This window comes from Hippocampus zosterae, chromosome 1, assembly GCF_025434085.1.
Source record: "Hippocampus zosterae strain Florida chromosome 1, ASM2543408v3, whole genome shotgun sequence".
Lineage (NCBI taxonomy): Eukaryota > Metazoa > Chordata > Actinopteri > Syngnathiformes > Syngnathidae > Hippocampus > Hippocampus zosterae.
In genome coordinates, this window is record NC_067451.1 from 13,667,408 (window position 1) to 13,695,073 (window position 27,666).

General features: G+C 43.9%; 2 protein-coding genes across 3 annotated transcripts in view; both read left to right on the forward strand.

The window, feature by feature from the left end:
* The window catches only part of si:ch211-26b3.4 (connector enhancer of kinase suppressor of ras 2), a 59,673-nt gene extending 40,653 nt beyond the window's left edge, over positions 1-19,020 (forward strand). The window contains exons 14-24 of the mRNA XM_052058547.1: positions 4,477-4,511; positions 5,171-5,213; positions 7,859-7,907; positions 9,974-10,146; positions 11,140-11,213; positions 11,336-11,407; positions 12,741-12,811; positions 12,893-12,993; positions 13,918-14,515; positions 15,279-15,541; positions 16,238-19,020. Of these exons, the coding sequence (XP_051914507.1) occupies positions 4,477-4,511; positions 5,171-5,213; positions 7,859-7,907; positions 9,974-10,146; positions 11,140-11,213; positions 11,336-11,407; positions 12,741-12,811; positions 12,893-12,993; positions 13,918-14,515; positions 15,279-15,541; positions 16,238-16,447 (1,689 nt within the window). The 3' untranslated portion in view covers positions 16,448-19,020. The remainder of the gene's footprint in view (positions 1-4,476; positions 4,512-5,170; positions 5,214-7,858; positions 7,908-9,973; positions 10,147-11,139; positions 11,214-11,335; positions 11,408-12,740; positions 12,812-12,892; positions 12,994-13,917; positions 14,516-15,278; positions 15,542-16,237) is intronic.
* A 366-nt stretch (positions 19,021-19,386) lies between these two features.
* apool (apolipoprotein O-like) lies at positions 19,387-27,367 on the forward strand. Of its 2 annotated transcripts, none has more exons than XM_052058063.1 (10): positions 19,387-19,480; positions 20,783-20,881; positions 20,970-21,095; positions 21,562-21,616; positions 22,631-22,729; positions 23,194-23,285; positions 23,387-23,491; positions 24,059-24,275; positions 24,408-24,674; positions 26,862-27,367. In XM_052058063.1, exons 1-10 carry the CDS (start codon positions 19,469-19,471, stop codon positions 26,945-26,947), a joined length of 1,158 nt encoding a protein of 385 aa, XP_051914023.1. In that variant the 5' UTR covers positions 19,387-19,468; the 3' UTR covers positions 26,948-27,367. The 2 variants fall into 2 exon arrangements, with proteins under 2 accessions (XP_051914023.1, XP_051914032.1); XM_052058072.1 differs by having other exon boundaries at positions 24,504-24,674.
* Positions 27,368-27,666: the final 299 nt, after the last annotated feature.

Below are 27,666 nucleotides of genomic sequence, written 5' to 3' on the forward strand. Positions count from 1 at the left end.
AACACCAACATTCACACCGTCACTGAGTGGGAACTGATCCAATTCTGCCCGCACACAAGTCTGGCGAGTGGACCACGACAGCATCACCGACACAGTGCAGTTATTTATTTATTTATTTAGAGTGATCATATTGATTAAAAAATGATTGTGAAGTACTATATTGTACTGTAGAGGTTTGGAGTTCTTGAGGTGATGTATTGGAAGGTAAAGACAACTATATTTATTTTCTTTTGGTAATATCCTCAAAGACGGGAAATGCTCTTATATCGTTCTCTTTCGTATTGATGCGTGTGGGTGACACTGCTTGAAAGGGAGAGTGTACAGTCAATCATCTGTCAATCAAACGGGTTATGGTGTTATTAAGAGGTCGATTAGAACAATAAATACCCGCTGACGCCTAGGTCCAAAACTCATTGCCCGCCACTGGATTTATCCCATTCGGATTAGCCCAGTTGCGACTTCAAAAATTTGAGGCGAATGTAAACAACAAAGATGGCTGATTCCGATAGATTGTTTGTTCTGGTCCATTACAACACAAAAAAATCATCCTTCCCACTTTCCTCAAAAGCGGCATTTGTTTCCCCTGATGTGCGCACTTGGACCGGACCCATTTTTCCATTAGTCTTTTTCTTCTTTATCTTCCTGTGAGATTATTTTGTGTGTTGTTGTGTGTGTGTGGGTGTGGGTGTGGGTCTCTCTCTCTCTATCTCTCTGTCTCTCTTTCTCTCTGTCTCTCTCTCCTCCTCTCTCGCTCTATGCACTGTATGTATGGATATGTATACCAGGTATACATGTACACCAGGTACACGGGCTGGTGTGCATCCGCACAGTCAGGCTCACATGAATTAGAATGCAGGGAATCTACTGTATTTCATGGAAACATTCCTCTCACCTAACACACAGTGGACACTAAATATAAATTTATGCTGGGCAAATGCACACATTTGTGTGCACACACACAAACACATCGTTGTAGGTGAGGAGGTGTATGACTCAGCATCAGCGAGACCAATTATGAATGTGCCTTAAACAGGAATACACAGACACACCAGTCTCCAACATGTGAGTACACACTGTCCTCGCTCTCTTTCTCTGTAACCTTCTAAGTGATGTGTTTGTTTTGATGACTCAAACGCAAGCAAAACCACGTAGAGAGAGCAGTGATCACGATTCTTTAAACACACACACACACACACACACACACACACACACACACACACACACACACACGCACACACGCATACATACATTCATACATTCATACACAGTACAGTATACAGGTATATATATATATATATATATATATATATATATATATATATGCAGCTGGATAGCTCAGTTGGCAAGGCATCGGTTTGGCATACGGGAGACGGTGGTTCGAATCCCGCTTGGGGCAAAAGACGGTTGGAGGCTAAGATCAAGGCGGCCCGGAAAGATGTGAGTCAATTGACGGAGGCCCAGAGAGGTGTGATGAAAAGGCCAATACCCGAGAGGTACATCCAGATGACCATACCTGAAGCACTCGAAACTGCCAAACAAAGGCTCCAAGCCTTGTCCAGTCGCCTAAAGCGGTACACGAAAGAGAATGAGGCCAGACGAATAAACAGGCTGTCCGCAACACAACCTGCGAAAGTGTACGCTCAGTGGCAGGGTCCTAACAACAGAGCTGACCCACCAAGACTGGACACTGAAAGGTACTGGAAAGGCATATGGGAGAAGGAGGTTGCACATAACAGCAGTGCACAATGGCTTGTGACCCTGAGAGAGGAGCACAGCAACCTCCCTGAAAAGAACCCGGTTACCATAACAGTGGCAGACATACAGGAAAGAGTCTCAGATATGAAGAACTGGGCAGCACCAGGCCCGGACATGGTCCACACCTACTGGCTAAAGAAACTCACAGCACTCCATGAGCGCCTAGCAGTACAAATGAACCAGCTGTTGAGGGATGGGACTCACCCAGAATGGCTAACCGAAGGGCGAACGATCCTGATCATGAAGGATCCCTCGAAGTGTGCAGCCCCATCCACAACATGGAAGCTCATGTCAGGCATCATTGCGGCTAAAATAAGTGGACACATGGATCAATACATGAACGAAGCACAGAAGGGCATTGGTAGAGATACCAGAGGAGCCAAACATCAGCTCCTGGTTTACAGAACAGTCGCACAAGACTGCAGGTCCCGACGTACCAACCTGTGCACAGCTTGGATTGATTACAAGAAAGCCTATGACTCGATGCCACATACATGGATCACTGAATGCTTGGAGTTGTATAAGGTGAACAGGACCCTAAGGGCCTTCGTTGCGAACTCGATGAGGATGTGGAAAGCCACACTTGAAGCCAATGGCAAGCCACTTACCCAAGTGTCCATCAAATGTGGCATATACCAAGGTGATGCACTCTCCCCACTGCTGTTCTGCATAGGACTGAACCCCCTAAGCCAAGTAAAAACCAAGACAGACTATGGATACCGCCTCAGAAATGGAGCTACAATCAGTCACCTCCTCTACATGGATGACATAAAGCTGTATGCTAAGAGCGAAAGGGACATAGATTCCCTGATCCACACAACCAGGATCTACAGCAGCGACATCGGGATGTCATTCGGGCTTGAGAAATGTAGTCGGATGGTGACTAAGAGAGGAAGGGTAGTCCGCACTGAAGGGGTCTCACTCCCTGAAGGAACAATAGCAGACATTGAGGACAGCTACAAGTACCTCGGTATACCACAAGCCAATGGCAACCTCGAACTGGCAACAAGGAAAGCGGCTACGGCCAAATACCTCCAGCGAGTGAGGCAAGTCCTAAGAAGCCAGCTCAATGGCAAGAATAAGATCCGGGCAATAAACAGCTATGCCCTGCCAGTGATCAGATACCCTGCAGGAATAATAAGGTGGCCAAAGGAAGAGATTCAGACCACGGACGTTAAGACCCGAAAGCTCCTAACCATGCATGGAGGGTTCCATCCCAAATCCAGCACCATGAGACTGTACGCAAGCCGAAAGGAAGGAGGCCGGGGACTAGTGAGTGTGAGAGCCACTGTCCAGGATGAAACATCCAAGCTCCATGAATACATCAAGGAGAAGGCTCCAACGGATGACGTACTCAGAGAATGTCTCAGACAATGGGGAACAGAAGATGAGGCGCTGGAAGAGGGACCATCATGGGAGGACAAGCCCCTACACGGGATGTACCACCGGACCATAACTGAAGTGGCTGATCTCAAGAAGTCCTATCAGTGGCTAGAGAGGGCTGGCCTGAAGGACAGCACAGAGGCACTCATCCTGGCTGCTCAGGAGCAGGCCTTGAGCACCAGAGCCATCGAGGCCCAGATATACCACACCAGACAAGACCCAAGGTGTAGGTTGTGCAAAGAGGCACCTGAGACGATCCAACACATAACTGCAGGGTGTAAGATGCTGGCAGGGAAAGCCTACATGGAACGCCATAACCAGGTGGCTGGCATAGTCTATCGAAACATCTGTGCGGAGTATGGACTGGAAACCCCAAGGTCAAAATGGGAAACACCTCCGAAGGTGGTGGAGAATGACAGAGCGACGATCCTGTGGGACTTCCAGATCCAGACTGACAAGATGGTAATGGCGAACCAACCAGATATCGTGATCATAGATAAAGGGCAGAGGAAAGCCGTTGTAGTGGATGTAGCGGTCCCAAGTGATAGAAACATCAGGAAGAAGGAACATGAGAAACTCGAGAAATACCAAGGGCTCAGAGAGGAGCTGGAGAGAGCCTGGAAGGTAAAGGTGACAGTCGTGCCTGTGGTGGTCGGAGCACTCGGGGCAGTGACCCCCAAACTAGATGAGTGGTTGCAACAGATCCCGGGAACAACATCGGACATCTCAGTCCAGAAATGTGCAGTGCTGGGAACAGCAAGGATACTGCGCAGAACCCTCAAACTTCTTGGCCTCTGGTAGAGGACCCGAGCTGAATGAGGGACGGACACCACCCGAGGGGTGAGATGAGGATTATTTTTTTTTTTTTATATATATACTAGCTGGTTCGTCAGCTCATCAGCTAGTTCCGGCGGAAGGCTGGTAAGGTGGGCCTTCGGCCCACAAAAGTGTTGTTGCTTAGTTCAACTTTTTGTTCATTTTCATTGCTTATCGCGAAAATAAAGAGATGTTTAGCTCTACTAAATAACTAACAATTTTATTGCAATGCTTGTGGGTAGACAACATTTTTTCGCCGAGATACCCGCGCGATCGTAGTGAGCCACTGCCTGAGCGGCGCAGTGTATATTTCAACACTCACTGATTGTCATAGATTTTGGGGGAAAAAGGAAAAAGAATACATTTCGTCCCCCACTGTGTGCCCATTGCTCACCATTCCCACAAGAAACAGTGTGGAATGATGATTTTAATGAAAGATTACATGTTTAAGGCACAAACATTTAGATTGTTATTGAGGCTTTTAGCAGATCTTTAATATAAAGTTTCTTTTTTATCTTTTAGCGAGGAGCAGACACACTGCGAGACACAACAGACAGGTAAGCTTATAGTTTTTGTCAAGATATTTGTCAAGTCAAGTCAAGTCAACAGTATTTATAGAGCACTTTCAAACAGCCATCGCTGCATACAAAGTGCTGTACATGGAGCGATTTAGCATGCACAATAAACAGTAAGACAAATCGGTAAAAAAGGCGGTAGAAAGCACCAAACAGTAAAATCAAGAACAAATCTAAGTCATGCTGAGTCGAACGCCAAAGAATACAAGTGAGTTTTGAGGAGGGCTTTGAAGATGGGCAGCGAGGAGGCTTGCCGAATGTTCAGTGAGAGGTCATTCCAGAGAGAGGGACCAGCAACAGAAAAGGCTCGATCCCCTCTGAGCCTCAGTTTAGTTCTTGGTACTTCTAACAAAGACTGGTCCACAGCTCAGAGTGGTAAGGTGGCGCGAGATTATTCAGAGATTTGAAAACAAAGAGGAGGATCTTGAAAATAACTCTAAAATGAATGGGGAGCCAGTGAAGGGATGCCAGAGTAGGAGTTATGTGCTCTCTCTTACGAGTACCACTCAAGAGGCGAGCAGCGGCATTCTGGACCAGCTGAAGGTGCTTAATGGAGGACTGGCTGACTATATTTGAATGCATATATAGAAATAAAGAGAGTCGTGATATGATTATTTCAGTCACAATCTGTGTTTTTACAGGTACTCTGGTTCTGGAAGCTCAGGAGCAGCCTCCATGAAGAAAGTAAAGAAAATGTTGCTGTTTTACTTGATCACTTTTGTTTTTGTGCTTTATGATTCTACCATCCATCCATCCATCCATCCATCATCTACCGCTTATCTGGGGCCGGGTCGCGGGGGCAACAGCTTTAGCAGGGAAGCCCAGACTTCCCTCTCCCTAGCTACTTCTTCCAGCTCTCCCCGGGGGATCCCGAGTCGTTCCCAGGCAAGCTGGGTGACATAGTCTCTCCAGCGTGTCCTGGGTCTTCCTCGGGGTCTCCTCCCGGTGGGACATGACCGGAACACCTCACCGGGGAGGCGCTCAGGAGGCATCCGAATCAGATGCCCAAGCCACCTCATCTGGCTCCTCTCGATGTGGAGGAGAAGTGGCTCGACTCTGATCATAAAGGTTATGAACAGAATCGGCGACAAAGGGCGGAGTCCTACCCCCACTGGATTACGATTCCGACTTACTGTCGGCAATGCGAACCAAACTCTGACATCGGTGGTATAGTGACCGAACAGCCCGTATCAGGGGGTTCGGTACCCCATACCCACAAAGCACCCCCCACAGAACTCCCCGAGGGACAGGCTCAAACGCCTTCTCCAAGTCCACAAAACACATGTAGACTGGTTGGGCGAATTCCCGATTACCCTCAAGGACCCTGCTAAGGGTGTAGAGCTGGTCCACTGTTCCACGGCCGGGACGAAAACCACACTGCTCCTCCTCAATCTGAGGCTCGACTTCCTGACGGACCTTCCTCTCCAGCACCCCTGAATAGACCTTACCAGAAAGGCTGAGGAGTGTGATCCCTCTGTAGTTGGAACACACCCTCCGGTCCCCCTTTTTAAAAAGAGGGACTACCACCCCGGTCTGCCAATCCAGAGGCACTCTCCCTGTTGACCACGCGATGTTGCAGAGGCGTGTCAACCAGGACAGCCCCACAACATCCAGAGCCTTGAGGAACTCCGGGCGGATCTCATCCACCCCTGGGGCCTTGCCACCGAGGAGCTTTTTAACCACATCGGTGACTTCAACCACAGAGATAGGAGAGCCCACCTCAGAGTCCCCAGGCTCTGCTTCCTCCAAGGAAGGCGTGTTGGTGGAGTTGAGGAGGTCTGCGAAGTACTCTGCCCACCGGTTCACAACGTCCCGAGTCGAAGTCAGCAGCGCCCCATCCCCACTGTACACAGTGTTAGTGGTGCACTGCTTCCCCCTCCTGAGATGTCGGATGGTGGACCAGAATTTCCTCAAAGCCGTCCGGAAGTCAGCTTCCATGGCCTCACCTAACTCTTCCCACGCTCGGGTTTTTGCCTCTGCGACCACCGAAGCCGCGGTCCGCTTGGCCAGTCGATACCCGTCAGCTGCCTCTGGGGTCCCACAGGCCATAAAGTCTCGATAGGACTCCTTCTTCAGCTTGACGGCATCCCTTACTGCTGGTGTCCACCAGCGAGTACGGGGGTTGCCGCCACGACAGGCACCAACCACCTTACGGCCACAACTCAGATTGGCCGCCTCAACAATAGAGGCACGGAACATGGTCCAATTGGGCTCAATGTCCCCCGCCTCCCCCGGAACATGGGAAAAGCTCTGTCGGAGGTGGGAGTTGAAACTCCTTCTGACAGGGGATTCCGCCAGACGCTCCCAACAAACACTCACTATACATTTGGGTCTGCCAGGACGGACCGGCATCTTCCCCCACCATCGGAGCCTACTCACCACCAGGTGGTGATCAGTTGACATCTCCGCCCCTCTCTTCACCCGAGTCTCCAGAACATTCGGCCGCAAATCCGATGATACAACTACAAAGTCGATCATCGAACTGCGGCCTACCTTCTATAATTATATATATAATTATTTTTACTCTCTTATTCTTTTTACTGTAAAAATATTTAGTAACTCATATTCATTAAAAAAAAGGCATAGAGGCTTCAACAATGTGTCAGCTGTGTTTTAACAACCATATCCGCTATGGTAATGAGTTTATTGTTAGTTGTAACCCAATATACAAAGGATTAGAAGTGATTTGAGCCATTCACTACCATAACAATGGTGTTCCAAATAAAACTTTATTGAGATAAAATGACCTGAGGGTCATTGTCACACTGGAAGCATTGGTCATCTGTGCCTGCTTGTTGGAGCATATACCTGTAAAGTGAGTCAGCCTAGTTTAAAAAAACAAACAAAGTTAACTCATTTGTTTCTATTAAAATACTCATCTTGCTCTATAAAATGCTTCAATATGAGTCACTTGATTGTTTTTGAATCCTCAAATTCAGTCCTCAAATTCATTTAATAATCATGTACACATAACCAAATAATAATGGTCTGTCACTATTTCCATTTAGCACCACATTACATTTCCGATCGTGACAAGCCCTCCTTTTATGACAAGGCATTATTTCAGTTAATGCTGTTATAAACTCATATGATGGAGTCCTATGTTATTAACCTGTCCAGTGAAAATGTTACAGCAGAAGTATGACTTTATGCTTTTCTCTGCTGTACATATTAACATTGACTGGACTGTGTTTTTGAGTTATGCGAAAGAAAATGAATGAATAAGTTGTGCTTCTGCCTTTGTTTACATCATTGGACATTTTAATGAGGAGTTCATCTGTGAAATACTGAGCTAATTCTAATTATTTTCCTCATTCTTTGTCTTTCAGTCTTTCCATTATACTTCATTGAGAACAAAAACCAAAAAGAGAAGTAAAGGTGTGTATCTTTTTATTCATTTTTTTTAGACTTTTATGATATTTTAAAGTGTCGGTATCATGCTCTTTTCGGCATTCGCACTATCTGTATATATTTGATTAGAGATTACCTTCAGCACAATGGCGATCTCAGTTCTTATGAAATATGAGTTATTTTGTTGGCTGTAGGGCGGCCCGGTAGTCCAGTGGTTAGCACGTCGGCTTCATAGTGCAGAGGTACCGGGTTCGATTCCAGCTCCGGCCTCCCTGTGTGGAGCTTGCATGTTCTTCCCGGGCCTGCATGGGTTTTCTCCGGGTGCTCCGGTTTCCTCCCACATTCCAAAAATATGCATAGCAGGCTGATTGAACACTCTAAATTGTCCCTAGGTGTGAGTGTGAGCGTGGTTGGTTGTTCGTCTATGTGTGCCCTGCGATTGGCTGGCAACCGATTCAGGGTTGTCCCCCGCCTACTGCCCGGAGACGGCTGGGATGGGCTCCAGCACCCCCCGCGACCCTAGTGAGGATCAAGCGGTACTGAAGATGAATGAATGAAGATGAATTGTTGGCTGTATTTCTAACCTGGAAGTAAGACTAGCTCACTAAAACCCAGCCTCTACTCAGGTGGCTTTCATGATGTCCTCCTAAAGCCAGCTCCTGTGCACACCGCCCACAACATCAGACATTGGTTGCTTATCTCACTGATTATTATAAATCACAAGCACACTACTGTAGGGCATAGCCAGTGCCAAAACAGAGCAACAATAGCCTGAGACAAAGCGTACAGACGGACAATCCTCCCTCAGTAGCATAACGTCCACGCTTCAAATTGCTCTTACGACCCACCCACCCCCGCCCCCTCCCCGCAATAAAGTGAGTCGCGTAATGCATTCAAAAACACTCTGAAATACTGTTCCTAGTCATTCTTCATAAAATTCCTAATTTCCAACAAAATGAGGGCGGTCGAATGTCAGAGGTGCAGTATGCACGAGTGAAATTGCGGGAACAGAAATAGACTTGCTGGGATCAGTGCATGATAATGGCAGGTAAAACGGAACTCTGCCTTTCGGATGATGTAGTCGGCCGAGCATGTGACGTGGGCAATTGGAAACTGCATTGCACCCCCATCATTATAGCGTCCGTGTGTGTTAACCCCCAGACCTCCACCTTTTTACGCATGAGCACAGACTACTTTCTGTTACCAAATTGTCGGATGACTCGGGAGCGAGGCAATTCCATGTGCCAAAATGCCCAAATGGGTGCAACATGGCTCCAAGACGCTAGACTAGAAGTGCACTGGCAGAAAAATGAAGCCACTCGCGTTTATACGCTGAGTGCACGGTCAGCAGTATACCAAAATAGGTTCCGATGTGTTCATTACCAGCAACAATGTTGGGAGGGTTACTTTTAAATGTATTCCAATACAGTTACCAGTTACCTGTTAAAAATAAAAAATCTTGCCAGTAGCTGATTAGCAAATGTGGTGTCATTAAACAAATTAATTACCTCAAGTTCTTTTTGGAGACAGTCCATACTGCCCTCTCCGTGGCTTCCAGGAACGGGTCCCTACTCTCTCTTCTTTCTTTCTTTTTCTTTCTTTCTTTCTTTCTTTCTTTCTTTCTTTCTTTCTTTCTTTCTTTCTTTCTTTCTTTCTTTCTTTCTTTCTTCCTTTCTTTCTTTCTTTCTTTCTTTCTTCAGCTGCTTATCCCACTTCCCCAACGGACCTGGGCCAATCGACTTGAACGTTGACGGCAGCCCGCAACGACTAGGCAGGGTCTGGCCGGTGACAGACTTGTAGTGTAACATCTCGCCCGGTCCAAGACCCAGACTGATATTTATGTGGTTGTGTGACAGTGTGGCCATCATGAACGACACAAAAGTTCTCTTGTTTGACAAGGCCATAAGATGGCCCACAGTTGAATGCACATGTTGTTTGAAGGTGGAGGTGAACCAGAGACCTGGTTTAAGAGGGAGACATTTCCCCATTTTTTAGAATTCAGAAGGTTTTATTTAAGCAAAGGCTGGGGCATTTAGCCGTTCTAGTCCAAGTGGGTTCCAAATGCACTATAAAAGAGTTTCTTCTCACTTCAGGTTCTCTCACGAGTGCCAGTCGAAGAAGAATTTCCTGTAAGGATCTGGGCCACGGTGACTGTGAAGGCTGGCTGTGGAAGAAAAAGGACGCCAAAGGATACTTCACACAGAAATGGCGGAAGTATTGGTTTATCCTGAAAGAATCTTGCCTCTATTGGTACACCAATCAGAATGTAAGTCGATGTCCGAATGCGAAGCCCAAGCATGTGTTGGTCATTCGTCACATGTATTGTCAAAATGAATGAGTAACAGTAAAAAAATAAATAAAAAAATACAAAAAAAGTTTCCAAACTAAAATAAAGTAAGTAGGAGTGACTAATACAGGACTCCGGTTCCTCAAAAGCTATATGTTGCCTGTTTTAGATCCCTCCCTACTCCATCACACCTGATTTGTTCATGATCATTTCAGGCCTCTGCAGAGCTTGCTGAGGAGCTGATCATTTGAATTAGGTGTGCTGGAGTAGGGAGGGATCAAAAAAGGCAAGATATGGCTCTGGAGGAGGCGGATTTCCTTACCCCTGGACTATACATGTACATCATCTTAATTTTTGACAGTGTACATAAATTACACATTGTACAAATTTGAGAAAAAAATCATATCAAAGCTGCAATGTCAAGCAAAGCAAAATCTGTATTGCACATTTCAAGTCAAGTCAAGTACAACTTTATTGGCAAATGTGCAACCTACAGCAGAAATGAAATTTCTTGCGGGTGCCCGCGCCGCCATTAAAAAAAAAAGTTGCCATAAAATGAAAAATAATACAAGACATCACATTAGACACAGACATCTTGCAATCTTAACCTTAATCTCAACCATTTGGCAGCTGTTTGAATGTAGACTGTAATGTGTTGCTTTTATAAAGCATTTTACTTTCTGTTGCCTTGATTAAAGTTCACTTGATTTGCGCAGAAAGCCTAAGGTGGTTCAGTAGCTGTTCTCTTATTGATTTTGCAGGTGACAAATATGGTGGCCCGGGCAAAGGGTGGCACTGAGTGCTTTTGTTTAATGTAAAGTGGCAAAAGGTTTGACCCAGCCAATGTAAACAACACATTTAGTGTGATGAACAGTTCTAGAGTTAAATTGGTGTATCGGTTTGTGTGACAGTTTGTTCCTTGATGGTGATGATAATAGTTTACCACCTCTCTCCATCTGTCTCTGCCTGCAGGATGAGAAGGCTGAGGGCTTCATCAGCCTCCCTGAGTTCAGAATAGACCGAGCCATAGAGTGCAGACGGAAATTGTGAGTGCTGAAATTATTAATCAAGCGCATTTACTCTCGCCTGAACAACATGAGTTCACACAACACTACCGCATGCACACACAGAAGCACTAATTGGCATTCTTCTATCTGGCCAACTGCAGTGCCTTCAAAGCTTGCCATCCCAAAATCAAGAGCTTCTTCTTTGCCACAGACTGTCTTGAGGAAATGAATAGGTGAGTCTTGGAGTGTGTTTGTGTGTGTGTGTGTGTGTGTGTGTGTGTGTGTGTGTGTGTGTGTGTGTGGGTGTGTGTGTGTGTGCGTGTGCGTGTGCGTGTGTGTGTGTGTGTGTGTGTGTGCGTGTACGTGTGCCCGTGCGCGCGCGTGCACGTGCGTGTGCGTGTGCGTGTGCGTGTGTGTGTGTGTGTGTATGTATGTTCACACATATTTCAACTGAGTCAACCAACTTTAAACAAGGAGAGTGAGGGCCCACTACGAGAATGCATTAATAAAGCATGAACTCCAACCAGATTCTTAAATGTAGACTGGCATTAGCATGTTGGCACAATATGTGTGGACTGAGTAATATTTGCATCAATGTTAGCTGATCATATTGAATTATGCATGGGTCCCAGCTTGACATTGGAATAAAACTGGGAAAAAGTCATTAGCAAGCAATATTAAACATATGCTTACTATGTCTAGATGTGCTTATGTGAAAGCAATTTAGATCAAATTATTAGGCTCAGGGCTATGTAATACTACAAACAACAAAACATTTGAAATTGCATTCATGTTACATTTGGTCCTCTTTTCGAGGATGTTACATTTGCAGGTATTTATAATTCTGACCATATTTACGTGAAATCAATTTACTTTAGTTGTAGCTAAATTGCTGTGGCCTCCAGAAAGCCTTCCCATTAGCCCCCCCGCTTGACCCCACCAGCACCACCGCCACCAGATGGACAACACTGCTGGCTATACATACTGTACACTTGTGATTCTTCTGGGTTGTTTTTCTATCAACTGAATTTGTTGACATCAACCCGGCAAGAGGAGAATGATGAGTTTCCTGGTCCTGTTTTTCAGATGAGGCTTCTATTCTTAGTTGCAGCCTGATTATTCAGAGTCTGCAGGGACACGAGACAAGTTTGAATCTGCCGTGGAGACAGACAGACAGGCAGAATAGAGAGACAGTGAATCTGGATGAGGACAGGATGTGTGGCTGGAGATAAAAAAGCCATCTGAGAATCATAGTTCAGAGACTGGGAAAGGAGACAGTGAGCACTCTCTTTCTGCATCCAACACTCCAATTTACTCTCTGCTTTTGTCTCCTCATCAAGGGGATGAAGTCTGTTGGAAAAATCTGAACTGTTACGAGACATGACTTTAATTATTTAAAGTGAATCTTTTTTTATTCATCACCTTCTAGTTACCCAGTATAACCCATAATTTTCCATCTTTCCTTTTTTAATTTTTTTTTATCCATGGTCTCCTTTCCTGTGGACTTCTTTTAATTCTCTTTCTCATTTCAAATTTAATTCATGTTTTTTTTTTTCTATTTTAAAGGTGGATGAACCGGCTTGGATTGGCAGCTATTGGCTACACACCGGATGACAAAGTGCCACGTCCAGATGAAGGTGAGACAAACGAGCTCTGATGTAAAGCATTAGATATTCTTCTCAGCTTCAAATGTTCTTTCCTACTTTTCTCAACTTTAGACTACTGGAGTGAGAGTGATCAAGATGAGGTTGATGGCTCTATGACACTCAAACAAGAGGGACCATCCTCCCTCTGCGATACTTACCACCGCACACCATCAGTGAGTACGAACTTAACAACGTCCCGTTCTGATGAAATATTTTATTCAAAAGATACCCACAGTTTTAAGTGCTTTCGACATCAATAAAACACAAGTTCATCTGGTTCGGGAAGCAGCCAAGCCCATGATGTGTGTCATGCTGCCAAGTCACAGTCAGACCAATAGATGGCAGCAACTTGTTCTCATTCAACTCAGTTTGTGTATGACCCTGATTTACCTTCAACCATATTTCTATCCTGTTTGTTTGGTTGTAACAGAACCATTATTTGGTGTACGTGTGTGACACTGAAAATTGAATCAGAAGAACACAAAATATACCTCTACTCAAACAAAGTGGTCTTATGATAAGTAAGCGCATGCCAGGAAAAAAGCTGCCATCACATTCAACATTTACGATAGCTGACATAGCTATTGTAATCTGCTCTCACAATCACTGGTGACAACAAGCGACAGTTCATGGCGGTTTATCATTCAGTGAGCTAAGCTAAACGGTACCACTTGGTGGACGTCTGTCTTTCGAGGAGGTTTGGACATTATGTTGAGTTGTTGCCATTCTCAGTTTAGCCACATAACAGCCATGTCCACCATTTTTGGCGATACTCATCTGACATCTCATTGCTTTTTTGCTCTCATCTTTTGGTCTCTTTACGCTCTGCTTTTTGCTGTTTCCTCCTTTCACTCCTCATCTCCTTATTGTTTAAAAACCCCACTTTTCCTCTCATTGTCACCCACCCGTGCCACACGCCCCACTTACATATTCCCACAAAGTCTAACCTCCTCCACACTTATGACCAATTGCCCCGCTCTCTCAGCTCCATGAGCCTCATGCGCTCCACTCCATCTCCCCATCCTTTACCAATGAGTGCCTCCACCTCCCCCGTCCCTCCACAGATGGTCTCTTCCACCTCCCCTCTTCCTCTGCAGGTCAATTCCTCGAGCCCCTTCCCAGAACCAAAGCACGGGCGACATTTTTCCAGCGAGTCAACCCACTCCCACTCATCTGCAGAAGACCAGCGTGGAGAGGGATTGGGCATGGGCACGGGAACAGGCAGCACCAGTACCCACTCCTCAGGTTGCCGGTCTTCACATCGTGAGCGTCGCTCCTGGCAGGACCTCATTGAGACCCCTTTAACCAGCGCGGGGCTACATTTCCTCCAGACAGCACCGGGAGAAAACGATTATAGTGGCCTAATGGGGAGCATGGCTGGGGACATGGGGCTGTATGGAGGACTTGGCAGACAGGGCATGTCGCCAGAGAGACGCCGGCAGGCTACACTGCCAGTACGAAGACATCACGCCACAGAGAGAGACAGGGACCGGGATGGGCCTTTCCCTCTAGAGCGTGGTCCGTACACCCACAGCTACACGCACCGACGTTCCCATAAGCAGCGCAGTCAGAGTCTACCTAGAAATAGGGACCCATTTGGAGGAAAGCTGATACACTCATCGCCTCACATGGAGGAGAGAAGTGAAGATGAGGAGGCAGAGAGGCAGGCCGCAGATATGCTTGAGGGTGAAGAGGGTAAGAAAGTTACACCTTTTCCTTATCATAAGAAAGGATAACAAATGATACAGCGTACCGTTGTGATCATAAGTAGACATACCCAAGGAGCGGTTCTCAACTGGGGGGCTATGTACCCTTGGGGATATGTGAAGGCCCTTTACAGGTTACCGTAAGTGAGATTTTTTAAATATTTTAATTTAATTTTAAATAAAAAGTTGCCTCCATGAAAAAAAGATCTTCCTGCCCCCCTGTCTCCCAAAGTGACAATGGATCATGGAAGCACAAGCCTGATTAATTTGACATTTTTAATAAATAAATAAATAAAACAATTGAATTTCCTTTTGGGCGTGGATGGTTGTTCGTTTTTGTGTGCCCTACGATTGGCTGGCAACCAGTTCAGGGTGTCTCCCGCCTACTGCCGGAAGATAGCTGGGATAGGGTACAGCACCCCCCGCGACCCTCCTTTCTTTTTTCCCCAAATAGTAGGGTTTTTGTTTCTGTTGAAACACAGTCCTGATTGTGCTATAATGTTGTGCGTTCACTGCTCGTTGCTTTGTCAGCAAGGTGGCATGACTGTACTTGACAAAGTCGTCATTTACATATTATATACAGTACTGTGAATTCCAAAAGGAGTATTCTAAGGACTGTTACAACGATACAATCGCCAACTACGACCTGCCATGCTATTGCAATAAATTTGAACATGCCCATGCCCCTCAAGAAAAAAAAAAAGAACCGTTCACTGAATATCTCTTCTCTGCTTCTCCCCTGGCTACCTCAGACTTGCGAGAGGTGAGATTTGAGAGCAGAGAGAGGAGGGTCTCAGAGGGAAGAGAGCGACGGGTGTCCGACGGACGTGAACCGGAGCCACCGGATGGGCTAGAGCAACTCTACCGCGCCCTTGAACAAGCCAATGTTACAGCGCTAGGTGACCCAAGACCCTGTAGCAGGCAGGAACTGCGACGAGGTTTCACTCATAGAGTCAGGGACCCCCTTCTCAACGACAGACTGCACCGCATCAGAGCACTACGCAGCACCTTAAAGGTAGCAAGGAGAAATTAATTTGTTTCCAGAAAAAGAAAATAATGACATTAGAGTATAGACCTTCACCAAAGAAAATTAATCCTAATTTGGAACAAGCACCATAATCATGTGGGGAAAAACATGGCACCTTCCGAGCTGTTTATTCTGGCATACAGGTTAACCTCCATTTTTGTTCATAATCACATATTTTCTTCCCCGTAGGATGTAAAGGAATTAATCTTTATACAATAAATTAAGTGGTGGTATAAAAAATCCTGAGCTAAAGTTGTGATCATCATGCTCTTACTGTTTACCTTCACTCTCTGGTACAGTATTAAGTATTTGTGTAAAAAAGCCTGAGATAAAGCCTGGCGCAATGTGCTGAGGTCTCACCTGACATCAAGGGATGACGGCAGTAAGCGTGGAAAATAGTCGTGCCGTTTGGGGACATTCAAATTTGGAGGTTGCACTGTAGTTGCCATCTGCCAAAACTTTCTTAACAAGATTTGTTTGGCATTCACTAACACACAAAAAAAGTATTATTAAGTGACAACACCTTGGAAATGGAGATCCATTCAATAATTTAAGTGGTTCTTTCGTGGCCCATAGCTGACTCTTCCACAAAGTTTTGTGGAAAATTGCTGAGGGTGTTTGCGTAAATCCTGACAACAAAACATAAACTCCTTGCCCACCTAATTGTGGTAATGTCTCCTCCAGGCCAAAGAGTCTGAGCTGGCAGTAATCTGCGCCCTTTTGGAGGACCCAGGCCTGTGCTCCCAGACCTTCAGAGATTGGAAACAGTGGCACAGTGAGCTCTATTCCGACATCTGTCAACTCAGCCCCGGCACCAATGGCCAGGATGATCTCTCCCCACTGAGCGCTCCCATCATGACCCACACACACTCCTTTATTGAGACCCATGTGTGAGATAGATGGCAGACTGGACTTTCTATCTATATATCGCTCTCTCTTTGTCTCTCTCTCTCTCTCTCTCACACACACACACACACACACACACCTATGCTCGCTTTGTTACATGTAAATACAGAGGGAAAAGTGAGATGTATGTGAGTGTACTTTTGATAACTCTGAGGACCCCACAGGTGTCTGTTGCATGCCTGAACAGAAACCATTCATCTTTTGTCTGTGGAACTCAGCATAAAGTTCACATGCCTGTCAAGAAGGAAATGAATGATAATGGATATGTTTGGACATGTCCTTTGTATACTGTATTTTGTTTTTGCTCTGAATCTGGTCGATTTTTGGGTGGAGGGGCATCTATGTAGCAGCAATACAGAGGAAATCTTTTCACCACAGCACTGTACTTTTGTACTAATGAACTTGCACCCAGAGCCACCAATTCTCCCCGTTCACTGTTTCTCTTTTATTTCTTCCCTGCATATCATGCACTATTATTCTGAGATGATCTGACAGGGCAGTGTGGGAAAAGTAAGCTCAGTGACTATTTAAAGACTGTGAAAACTTGCCATTAATGCTGTTCATGTCTCTTTACCAATGAAAACCACCGCTACAGGCAAACAAGGACCATTTTCTAGACACACAATTTCAAACTGTGAAAATGTTTATCCGCGCAGGGAGGTTAGACTCCTCTGTTTGTGTGCAAATCTACAGTTGATTTTTTCTTTTCTCAGCACCGCTCCAAACTTTGTTGTCTGTCATTCCATTTTTAATTTTTTCTGTCTCTCCTTTCTTCTGAGATTTTGTATTTGTGTACACATTACTGCTGTGTATACTAATGTAAATGTTTGCGTTCAACTACCACTGTGATTTGCTTTTAGAGAGAGCACTGAGAGGATGTATTTGAATGTGTGCATTTTTTGAGGGTGGGGCTGGGGGGTTGTTATACTGTGACAGCAAGAGTCATTTTCAAAGGAGTCATTCATTGCAAAGAACGCACTTTCAATGTATTTTAATCTCATTAGCAACATCACAGGGTCTGTCTCACTGGCCTCTACCATTGCTGTTGAAAATATCAGGTAAAGGCTTCTAATTTTCTGAAGATTTATGTACAGTCGACTAATATATTTAAACATAGACAAATATATAACTATCTTTACGTTTTGTGTCATAAATATAATGTAAAGTATGATGTATTCTATGCCAAGGTTTTGCATTGTACCCCTCTTTACACTGTTGCTGTTGATGCAATTTAACTCTGAGCAAAGCCTGTCATCAATCAGAGTGACAGAGAGTTTTTTATTGGTATGGAGAAACATAAAAGTTGACTCATAGACATTCTCCTGGTTATGCGATGCATGTGAAAAGGCCTGGGACTGATTTAATTGGACAGGGTAAAATATTGTGGATCATTTTTTGTCAATTCTTATATGCTCCTTATGATTGCAAGATTGACCGACTCGTAGCGCATGATACACACAAGAGTACCATTGAAGAATGATTTTTCATTTTGACCGATGTGAGAATTTCTTCTATATATGTGTGGGTCTGTACAATTGGAAGAAGGGGGGGTGGACAGTCTATTAAATCAACATTGGATGGGATGCATCACCTCGTCAGCATCCTAAAAAAGAGGTGACGAAAATTTAGTTTATGCACCACAGAGTGACTTTGAGTTATAAACATACTGTCACTTGGCAAAGAAAAGGTTGTTTGATACCGTGTTTTTCAATACAATCTCAGTCATGTCTTCCCGACAGCTGGCTAAAGACTCAATAGCGCCCCCTGGAGTGACGAACTCTCAATCGTGTAGCACCAACTGTATCAAGCACTATATTTAGGTATGCCTCACCTTCTACGATCATTCTTTTAGTCTCGCTCTAGTTTGTATCATCATGTTACACGCTTGTGAAATATGAAACACAACCCAAAAATACAGTTCTGTTTTTTGAATGGTTTATTTGACAGTACCACAACAAAACTAAATGATGCAAGGACTTTCCCTGTGCCTCCCAATCCTCTCCTTACCAACATCGTCAGACTGACCACACCGGACTTCCTTCATACACTTAGCTGTAGACAATTGACGATGCAGTCTTAGTCTGCAGAGGTCTGTACGTTACTCAACGTTTGGTTTGTTCTCCGTTTTTCTCACATGCTGCTCAGCGAAACAGCAACTTGACTGTAGACAAGTTCTGATTTGTGACCACAGTTCTGATTTGTGTAATCACTTTCTCATCTTTGTGTGTGTAGACCTGCAGAACCAGGCCTAAAAGGGGGATTCACTGTGTGTCCTTTCAGGGGTGTACATGTACACCTCATGGTACATTGCACATGGTGTGTAAGATGTAAGTTGCACTGCGACATAAAAAAGGAACATATTGCTCTTTTTCAAGGATGTTATTAGCTTACTGTAATTCTGTACAATAAACGGACTGAAGATGATATAAAAAAAAGACAAGTACATTTATTCTTCCTAAGTAGCCTTTTTTGGTTTCATATATATGGGTATATATTACAAAAAATACAGATTGTAAGTTGTTAAACTTTAACTCCAATAAACTGAATCTTCTGCACTATGAGCTCGCTTTTGCGTATGTGCCTCGATCTTTTGGGAATTCTGGAAAACCCTCCAATTTCAATCATTGAATATTGCACTTAATTCCTAAATGTGCAACCGCCGCCCCCCCCCCCCCCCCCCCCCCCCCGCTGCATTATTTATGTGCATCTCTCCATCCACCTATCCAATTTCAACACCGCTTTTTCTGAACAGATTCGTGGGGAGTTGCTGGAGCATACCAGAGAGAGAGAGAGAGAGACAGAGAGAGAGAGAGAGAGAGAGAGAGAGAGAGAGAGAGAGAGAGAGAGAGAGAGAGAGAGAGAGTAGCGAGAGAGAGAGAGAGAGAGAGAGAGTTTGTCATTACAATAAACTGCAATACTATTTTTCATGGTAGATGGCAGTAGGTTAGTTTGGTGAACTCGAAGTTGCAGACTACGGCAGTCCCAGAAGAAGAAAGGGGGATCGGTGTCATGGCGGCCAAGGTGAAGCTTCGTCGAACGCTTATGTTCCGTAGTAAATTAATGTTTCCACTGAATATGTACACGGCGTGTTGTCTGACAATCCTTTGTAGTTGTTTGTCAGATCTATCTAATACTCTGCATTTCAGCCTTTCAGAATGAGGTAGTGGAGCATTAAGTTCTCATCTGATGGTAGAGTTGTTTAATCTTAAAGTTCAGTTGTATTGGCCAGGCTATTTCAAAATGACAAAAAAATGTTACTGACATTCGGCTGCAGCTAGTATAATTTGCATTAGTGTATTGGCCTAAAGTAAAAAAAAATAAAGAATAATACGTGAAGGTCCTGAATGCCAATACCGCCTTTGCAAGTACGTTATCGTACATTGATTTGTGGTGCAGTATTCACACACTTATTACATTATAGTTGTGCTAACTACAATAATGGGAGCTGATCTTCTCCTAAGACACGACAAAATACATTGTGCTTTAACCAATGCCACGCAATTAGTTTTCAGTGTTTTACATTCAAACGTAGTTTGCAGCAAACGTGAGTGACATCATGCATGCTGAGAACACTCAATATATATGGACAGAGGGAGAGTGTGAGTACGTATTCTGTATATTGTAGTGTATGTACAGTATGTGAATATGCATATTCATGTAAATGTCTGAGTGTGCACGTGTGTGACTGTGTGTATTCATTTGCATTACTTGTATCAATAACATAACACATTAAATTAAAAGAGGCATTCGCTTTTTGTACTTCACTTGAGCAGCTAGCATTATAACATCCGATGTAATTCAGTAAGTTGCCGTGCATTGATTAATTCAGACCATGTGTTCAGTTTGCCATGTGTGGAAATGTTGTGTGTATGATGTCAAATTGGGGTGGTTAATGCGTCGGCCTCACAGTGCAGAGGTACAGGGTTCGATTCTGATTGCGGCCTTCCTGTGTGGAGTTTGCATGTTCACCCCGTGGGTACTCCGGTTTCCTCCCACATTTCAAAAACATGCAAAGCAGGCTAATAGAACACTCTAAATTGTCCCTTGGTGTGAGTGTCAGCACAGATAATTGCTTGTCTATGTGTGCCCTGACAACCAGTTGAGGGTGTCCCCCGCCGACTACCCAATGACAGCTGGCATAGGCTCCAGCATGCCGGCTTATCCTCACAAGGCTCACATTGTGAGGATAAGCCGATTGGAAAATGGATCGATGTAGAATTGTTTTAGTTGCACTATAGTAAACGAATTGTTTGAAAAGACTCCGACATGTAATGTTTTGTTCTCGAAAGTCAGATTCAGCACTGCACTTTTTTATTTTCCTAGGTGGCTATGGTGGCCGTGCCGGCGATGCTGGGCATCGCCTCCATTAGAGTGTACACCATTAGTGAAATGTCCACTGAAGGCCTTATTACTCGAGAGAAGGTACCCCCATCTGTATTGAAGGAGGCCAATCCACATGATGTCTTGTATGTGACAATTGCAACATAACTTTTTACCCTTTTGCTCCTAGTTGAACATCTACACCCCAGAGCCAAAGTCTGCTCAGGTCCAGGTTGTTCCTGATCAGCCAGGGCTGATTGAGAGTGGCTTAGCTTCAGCAAGAGAACACCTCCAACCCTTAGTTCATACGGTGAAGGTAACTCAGATCTCTTTTGAATTTGTGAAGTCAACCAATATATTTTGGTTAAATTTGACCCGGCACAGAATACGGTAAGATTTCTGAATCATTTAAAAGTTGTTGATGATAATAATAATTAGGGCCGACTGATTAATTGGCCGCTCACATTGGGCAGCACAATTTTTATTGAGTTTTGTCTGACAGCTGTTTTTAAATAATTTTGGGTGCGGAATCCAAAACTGACCTCCGTTTTTCTCTATCACGTCAGGTTTTTGAGCTATAGGATCCCCGTTTTCTTAAAAAAAAAAAGGGGAAAAAAAGAAATGAAGTGTACATATGTAAATAAAACACTAAAATTGAATAAATTAAAACTTTGAAAACTAAAAAAATAGCATAACATTACATTTGAACGTGGAACGGTATGCGCATCACTTAGTTCAGTGATGTTGCTTTTTATGATGGTTGTATCCCCTTGTACCCACAGGGAGCCTGCATCTCTGTGAAAAGAGGAAGTGTAAATCTCTACCACGCTGGAGAGGGTGAGTTCAATGATGGTACTTGCTACTTTCACAAGCGTACATGACATAATTCACATTTATTGCAGGTTTACTTATTCCAAAACACACAAAAATAGTCCAAAGGCGATTCCCACATGATATGAATGACTGGTATACTGTATTTCTTACTTAAGTATGGAAAGGTATGGATTTGGATCATATGAATTTATTGTGGGGGTGGGAGGATCCTCTTTTAATGATGTATTTTTGATGTTTTAATTGCACATCACTTAGAGTTGTATTTTTACATATGAAGAGTGCTATTTAAATAATTTTTGATTGATTGATTGATTAAGTGGGCGCTTCTTTCTGTTTTTCAAGCTACTGGGATGCCATTTGAAGGAAAAATAACCTCATTCTTTCTTGGATAATGTGGGGTTGTGTAATAGGTACATTCAATCGTTTAATGCTGGCGTGTTTCAAAGTGGTAATGCAGAGGCTCAAAATAGGCGGTTTTGCAACATGGTTTGCAAGGCAAAATTTGCTATCTGCTCCTCATTAGAATACATTGAATAGCAAAATTGAGAATCAACTGCAAAGATGTTCCCAACAAGCTTTGCTGGGCTGCACACACACATGTTGCTCACGTCAATCGATGTAATTCCAGCAGACAGTTAGTGTACTTAGAAGAGTTTGATGTTGTCATTGTTATAGTTATGCCTTAGTCTGGCGACCAAGTCGTGCGTGTATACTATGCAATGTATGTAGCAATGGACTGCATACATGGAATGGGGAGGATCAGCAATGGACTCTATGCACTAGAGTCCATTGCTGATCCTCCCTACATGTTGATTAGCTCCTCTCCACTTTGAGCTGGTGACGGATTAAATTAAAGACGCGAAGGCAGACATTTGCTTTATGCGTCAGGGTTTTCTTCTGAATAAATGTAAGACAGAGAAAATGTATTTCTGTATCAAGAGAGTTATTCAAGTTTTGACGAAAGACTTTGGTTAAAACTTTTCCGGACAGCTCATTTACTGTGCCTGTTTGTTTTAGATGTGTACTATTGCTTAAAAGATCCTCCTCCGGGTTTCCTACCGAGGGTTGGTACTATCACTATGGCTGGCCTCCTTGGCATGTTCGTGGCACGCAAAGGTAAAATGATCTCCAATCACACACAAATACACACACACACGCGCACACACACACACGCACACACACACACACAGACACACGCACACGCACACACACACACAGATGCACACAATTTCAAGCATGCACACGCGGCCAATGAAGGGGAGCTTTTTGGAGATCTGCTGTTATGCACATTGACAAGATCATATACCAAAAACTGCTTAATAGTCTGGAATTCTTCATTCAGGTCAACAGCGTTCTATATTCCTGTCATTTGAACATGAAAACAATTCGGGAATCTACTGAGGTATATTTGTGCCATTGACGTTTGAATTTCTAACAGAATTTTTTACGCATTGAAATGCAACATGCCAAAAAATTTGTCTAAAAAAATTCAGTCGCCAAAAAACAAAAAACACACAACCCCCACTGCCCCTTTAAAGTTTCAAATGTGTTTTTCCCTTGATTATCAAATGGGGATTTAGGCTCTCGTTTAAAGAGGATCGTGGTCCCATTGGGTCTCATGAGTGCTGGGGCATCGGTGTGCTACCCAGCACAGGCAGTGGCTGTCTTTAAGGTGAGCGCTTTTCCAGACTATCCTTGTAAGCAACCAACAACAACACGCCCGTACGGTCGTATTCGTGCGGTCAAAACACAGATTTTCTCTTGGTTACCAAGGTGACAGGCAAGAAGATGTATGCTGCCGGCCAGTGGAGCCGAACTACTGTGTCTTCGCTGCTCACCTCGAAGCCCCCAGAGCCTGATGCTGCTCGACAACCACAGGTTATTTGTTCCATTAAACATTCAAACAGAATCATGATTCATAATTATGAATGTATGCTAATTTGCAGTGTCAACAGAGTACCAGGGAATTTCTATACTGTGTGAAATCTCAGTATTAATTTCTGTATTTTCTTTTTCTTCTGTTGCATTTGCTTTTTTTTTAAATAGTCACAATAGATCTTCAGAGTACAAGTGTTGATGTGAATTTGAATTCATTATTCTATACAAGGAGAATATTCGCAATCATTATCAGTGGTTATTTTTTTTCGGGTGTGCTACGAAGTACACATTTTAATATTAAGTTCACAGGGTGAAAATTGAAAGGAAAGTTACCACCCAAAAATTCATGAGACCACCACCCATTGTGAAGTTTATGCCACAGTTTCCTGAAATTAACTGCACTGATAATTTTCAAAATGATTTAGTAGTTTTTTGGGGAGCAGTTCATACACCAGTATGCAGAAGGTCTAACCAAAATTCTGTTTTTAATGTTAAAATGTTATTGTGTGAGTGTGAGTTTTCAAAGACACCTAAAGAAACTGTAATCTTGCTCAATGCTCTTCATAGGCAACTCCTGTGCCCCCACCAGAGGCCACAGTAGTTGACGAGCCTCACCCCTCAGAGCCCGGCACAGTGCCGAGTTTTGCCATCTCAGACACTGAGGTGCGATCAGCAGAGTGTGGTCCAGATGCTGATAATCTCATCATTGCTATCGCAACCGAAGAGGCGTCAGTCAAACTCACAGAGATTTCAGCCGAGCAGGCAGCTGCGGAGATACACTCAGGTACAATAGATATTGATCTTGGTCTTCTTGTTTCTCTGTCTCTATTTCCCTGTGTCATATCAGTCAATTGAGGCATTTACCCCGACTCACTCTTGAGTTCTAACTTTGTAATCTGTACACCGTTGCATAAAGAATCACTCGACCGTATTGAAAGTGAGGCGCTTCAAGCCACAAAAGAAGCACAAGAGGGCGCCGTTGCCATATCTAATGATGCCATCGCTTCATCAGAGGCCATTTCTCCAGCTTCTGATGGCACCCCTGCTGAGACCCTGCCTGCTGAGCCCACACAAAGTTCAGAACCAGAAACCAAAGAGTCTGCGCAAGTTGAATCGGCTCCAGCTGATGTTCCTGCTTCCACTGCGGATCTGCCTCCCATCAAGACCTCAAATGAAACAGCAGGTAGAAGAGATACTCTTCTTTGTCAGTGTGATTCCTCTTCACTGTATGCCTATTACAGTTGATCTAAAATCAAAATATTTTTTAATGCTGGCTTCCTGCATAATTTATTGGAAATAACCAGAGATGGGCATTCGGTCAATAGTAAGGTCCCTCAGTCCAGATGCCCGTTTTGTTGGTGATTGATGGATGGCGGGAAGCTTGAGTTTGTGTTGGCTTTGTGCTTCCTGTACAGTAGAATGCGGTGACATTCAGGACAGGAGCGCATCAATATGCACCAGTCCAATGCCTATTGATGTAGCTAGATTGATTAAATACATGTATTTTTACATCCGTAATGTGAAGTGTGTGTCAGTGGATGTGTCTTATGATGTAGCTCAGTGGTGCCCACACTTTTTCAACATGCGAGCTACTTATAAAATGACCAAGTCATCGACCCAATATTTTTATTTATAAATATAAGTCTTTATAGGTACAATATATATGTTGGTGTAACTTGCATACAGCAACTGCATGAATCCATATTGCAAAATACAAATAGTGCACATTTTATCTCCTTACTTCTCTGATGACGTGCGCTGAATGGAATGAGCCAGGGATGCATAGTCCAGAGAGCAGGTGCTGATCGCGATCCTTAAGCACACCTCCCAATGAACATCAGTCATGAAGGAACGGGCACCTGGACTGAACGTTTTCTTGATTGGCCCAAAAATTCTGCTCCAAATTCCTTCGGCCAAAAAGCGCCCCAGGCAGAGCGACCGGCGTAACGCACAGGTCAGACAAACATCCCAGTCGTTACCCCCACCCACCACCACACCACCAGATCCTCTATCCCATGAGTATTTCTCCAGTCCCGCGGGGAAAATCAGCGAGCGTGGGCCCCACCGCATCCTCGCTTTCCCCTGGCCTGCCCACTCTGCACCAAGTCCGAGACGCCACGCCTTGGAGCCCAACGCAAGACAAAAATCCTCTATATGGAAATCGTTGTCTTACTTTGTCCGCTAACCAATTTTGTACTTTATTGTGAAGTTTAGACTACATGAGTGCATGAGCATGCGTGGTGAGGCATGCAATTCATTCACTGCCGCTGACAGGCAGCTATATCAATAGCATAAACCTGGGAGGGCTGGCAGTCACACCATCTCCTGACACCCCTTGAGCAGGCTACTGGTCGATCATGAACAATGCATTGGGCACCGCTGTTGTAGATAGACTGAAAATAGTGCACTCCATTTACCATTTGAATCCATTTGGGTTTTACACTTCCTGGCTTATGACATTTTTAAATGTCTCACCTCTGTGAATAACATCCAGTACAAATTGGGCGAAAAAAATGCAAGGCCTTGTCACTTTCTGCTATTTCATAGTTAAGAGGTTTGGAATTTCCCGCAAAATAGAGTCTCAAATAATTCCCATGGCTTTAAATGTGGAATGCATTGCATTAAATGTACTTGGAAGACGCATGCTTTGTAAATCACATTCACATGTTTACATACAGACATGACTAACATCCGGAGGGACAAAAAAATGAAATGTGGCTTCTAAGACTAAGAGTAGACTCTGACAGGATTCATTCTTTCATCAAACCATTAATTTCTCAACAAAGTTGATCCAGAAAAACAGCTGCGGGCAGCCAATTGTGAAGTGTGGCTAACGAAGCGTTCATGCTTCACTTTGCGGAAGTGATTAGACACTTTGGGACGTCTCAGATGAGACTTCAGGTGTCAGCCTTTTGTTTGTGTGACCACTCATGTGATCTTTGAATCATTTTCCATTGACTGTCATTGAAGTTTTCAAGAGGTAAAATAAAGATGACTATATCTAAAGTCGAGGCTTCACGATAACATATATCATGGCATATATTTAGAAACAAATCATATACATTTATTTATTTAATTTGTCCAAAGATACCAGCTATAAAGAAAACCAAATGATAGCAAGTTTGGGTTCAAACCATCATGTCATCCGCCATTAGATATTGTTATTGTAGCACAAACAGGCATCTGCTAACCTGGTTTCTGGGTTTAATTGTGATATTACACATAAAGATGATTGTAGCATGCTAAAGTTGACTTGAACTTGGGTAAAAACCTTTTTGAATATAAATGACGAGGTGATGACAAGAAAATGTGCAAAATCCAGAATGTGTTCTTCTTTGTATGTCGTTGTCTTTGTCTTGCCGACCACCAGGAGGCGCTGGATTTACACCAGATCCTGCACTCTTGGACTTTGGCCAGTCCAGTCCTGAGGATGAAGACCTGTACAGCACTCGCTGATTTCAAAACGCCTATAGTACATCTCATCTGGATTGACAAACACAGTTGAAACACAGCATACATTGTGCATTTGTTATTTTCCATCTGAAAATAGTCTTCTCTGTAATTCCTACCGCAACATTTTACTTTTAGCAAGAACCAAAAGCATATTTTTGTGGAAGAACAGATGTGTGTGCATGTGTCCTACAGATGGGTAACTGTGTAATCCTCACACTCTGTTTAACAACTATTTGCTGTTGCAGTCCCCACTGCCCTGAACGCACAGTGCAGTGCATCACCATGTCAAGCAGTTGGAATGCCGTATGCTATCAGTAGTGATGAGAGAAAAAAAGATGGATCTAAAGGTGTGCAATTTTGTTATCGTCCAAAAAAGTCCAGTTATTGTTTAAATAGGTCAAATAAAGCTCTATTTTTCATGCATCCATGTTCACGTGTCTGCTTCAACATTACTTTGTACTGCACGCCGATGTTTTCCTAACGGAACCTGTTGTTGCTTGTCCATTTTGAATTCTGCAAGGCGCAAGAAAGCCGAGATTGGCTTTGAGTGCTCAAGCAAACACAGTTTCAAAAACCTTACATGTATTTATTTGTATTTATTTATTTTTCTGCACAAGTCTAGAAGAATGACAGGATAACAAAACAGACAAAACAATTGTGCAGAAGAATCCCATGAACTTACCGGTATATAAAATCCTCCCCCGCAAAATGTAAGTCTTAAC

Bases quoted from the DNA above. Each gene is read 5' to 3' on its own strand.
- apool (XM_052058063.1), top strand. The intron at 20,882-20,969 runs GTACCCCCATCT...TTTTGCTCCTAG, and splicing joins GCCTTATTACTCGAGAGAAG to TTGAACATCTACACCCCAGA. The intron at 21,096-21,561 runs GTAACTCAGATC...TTGTACCCACAG, and splicing joins CCTTAGTTCATACGGTGAAG to GGAGCCTGCATCTCTGTGAA.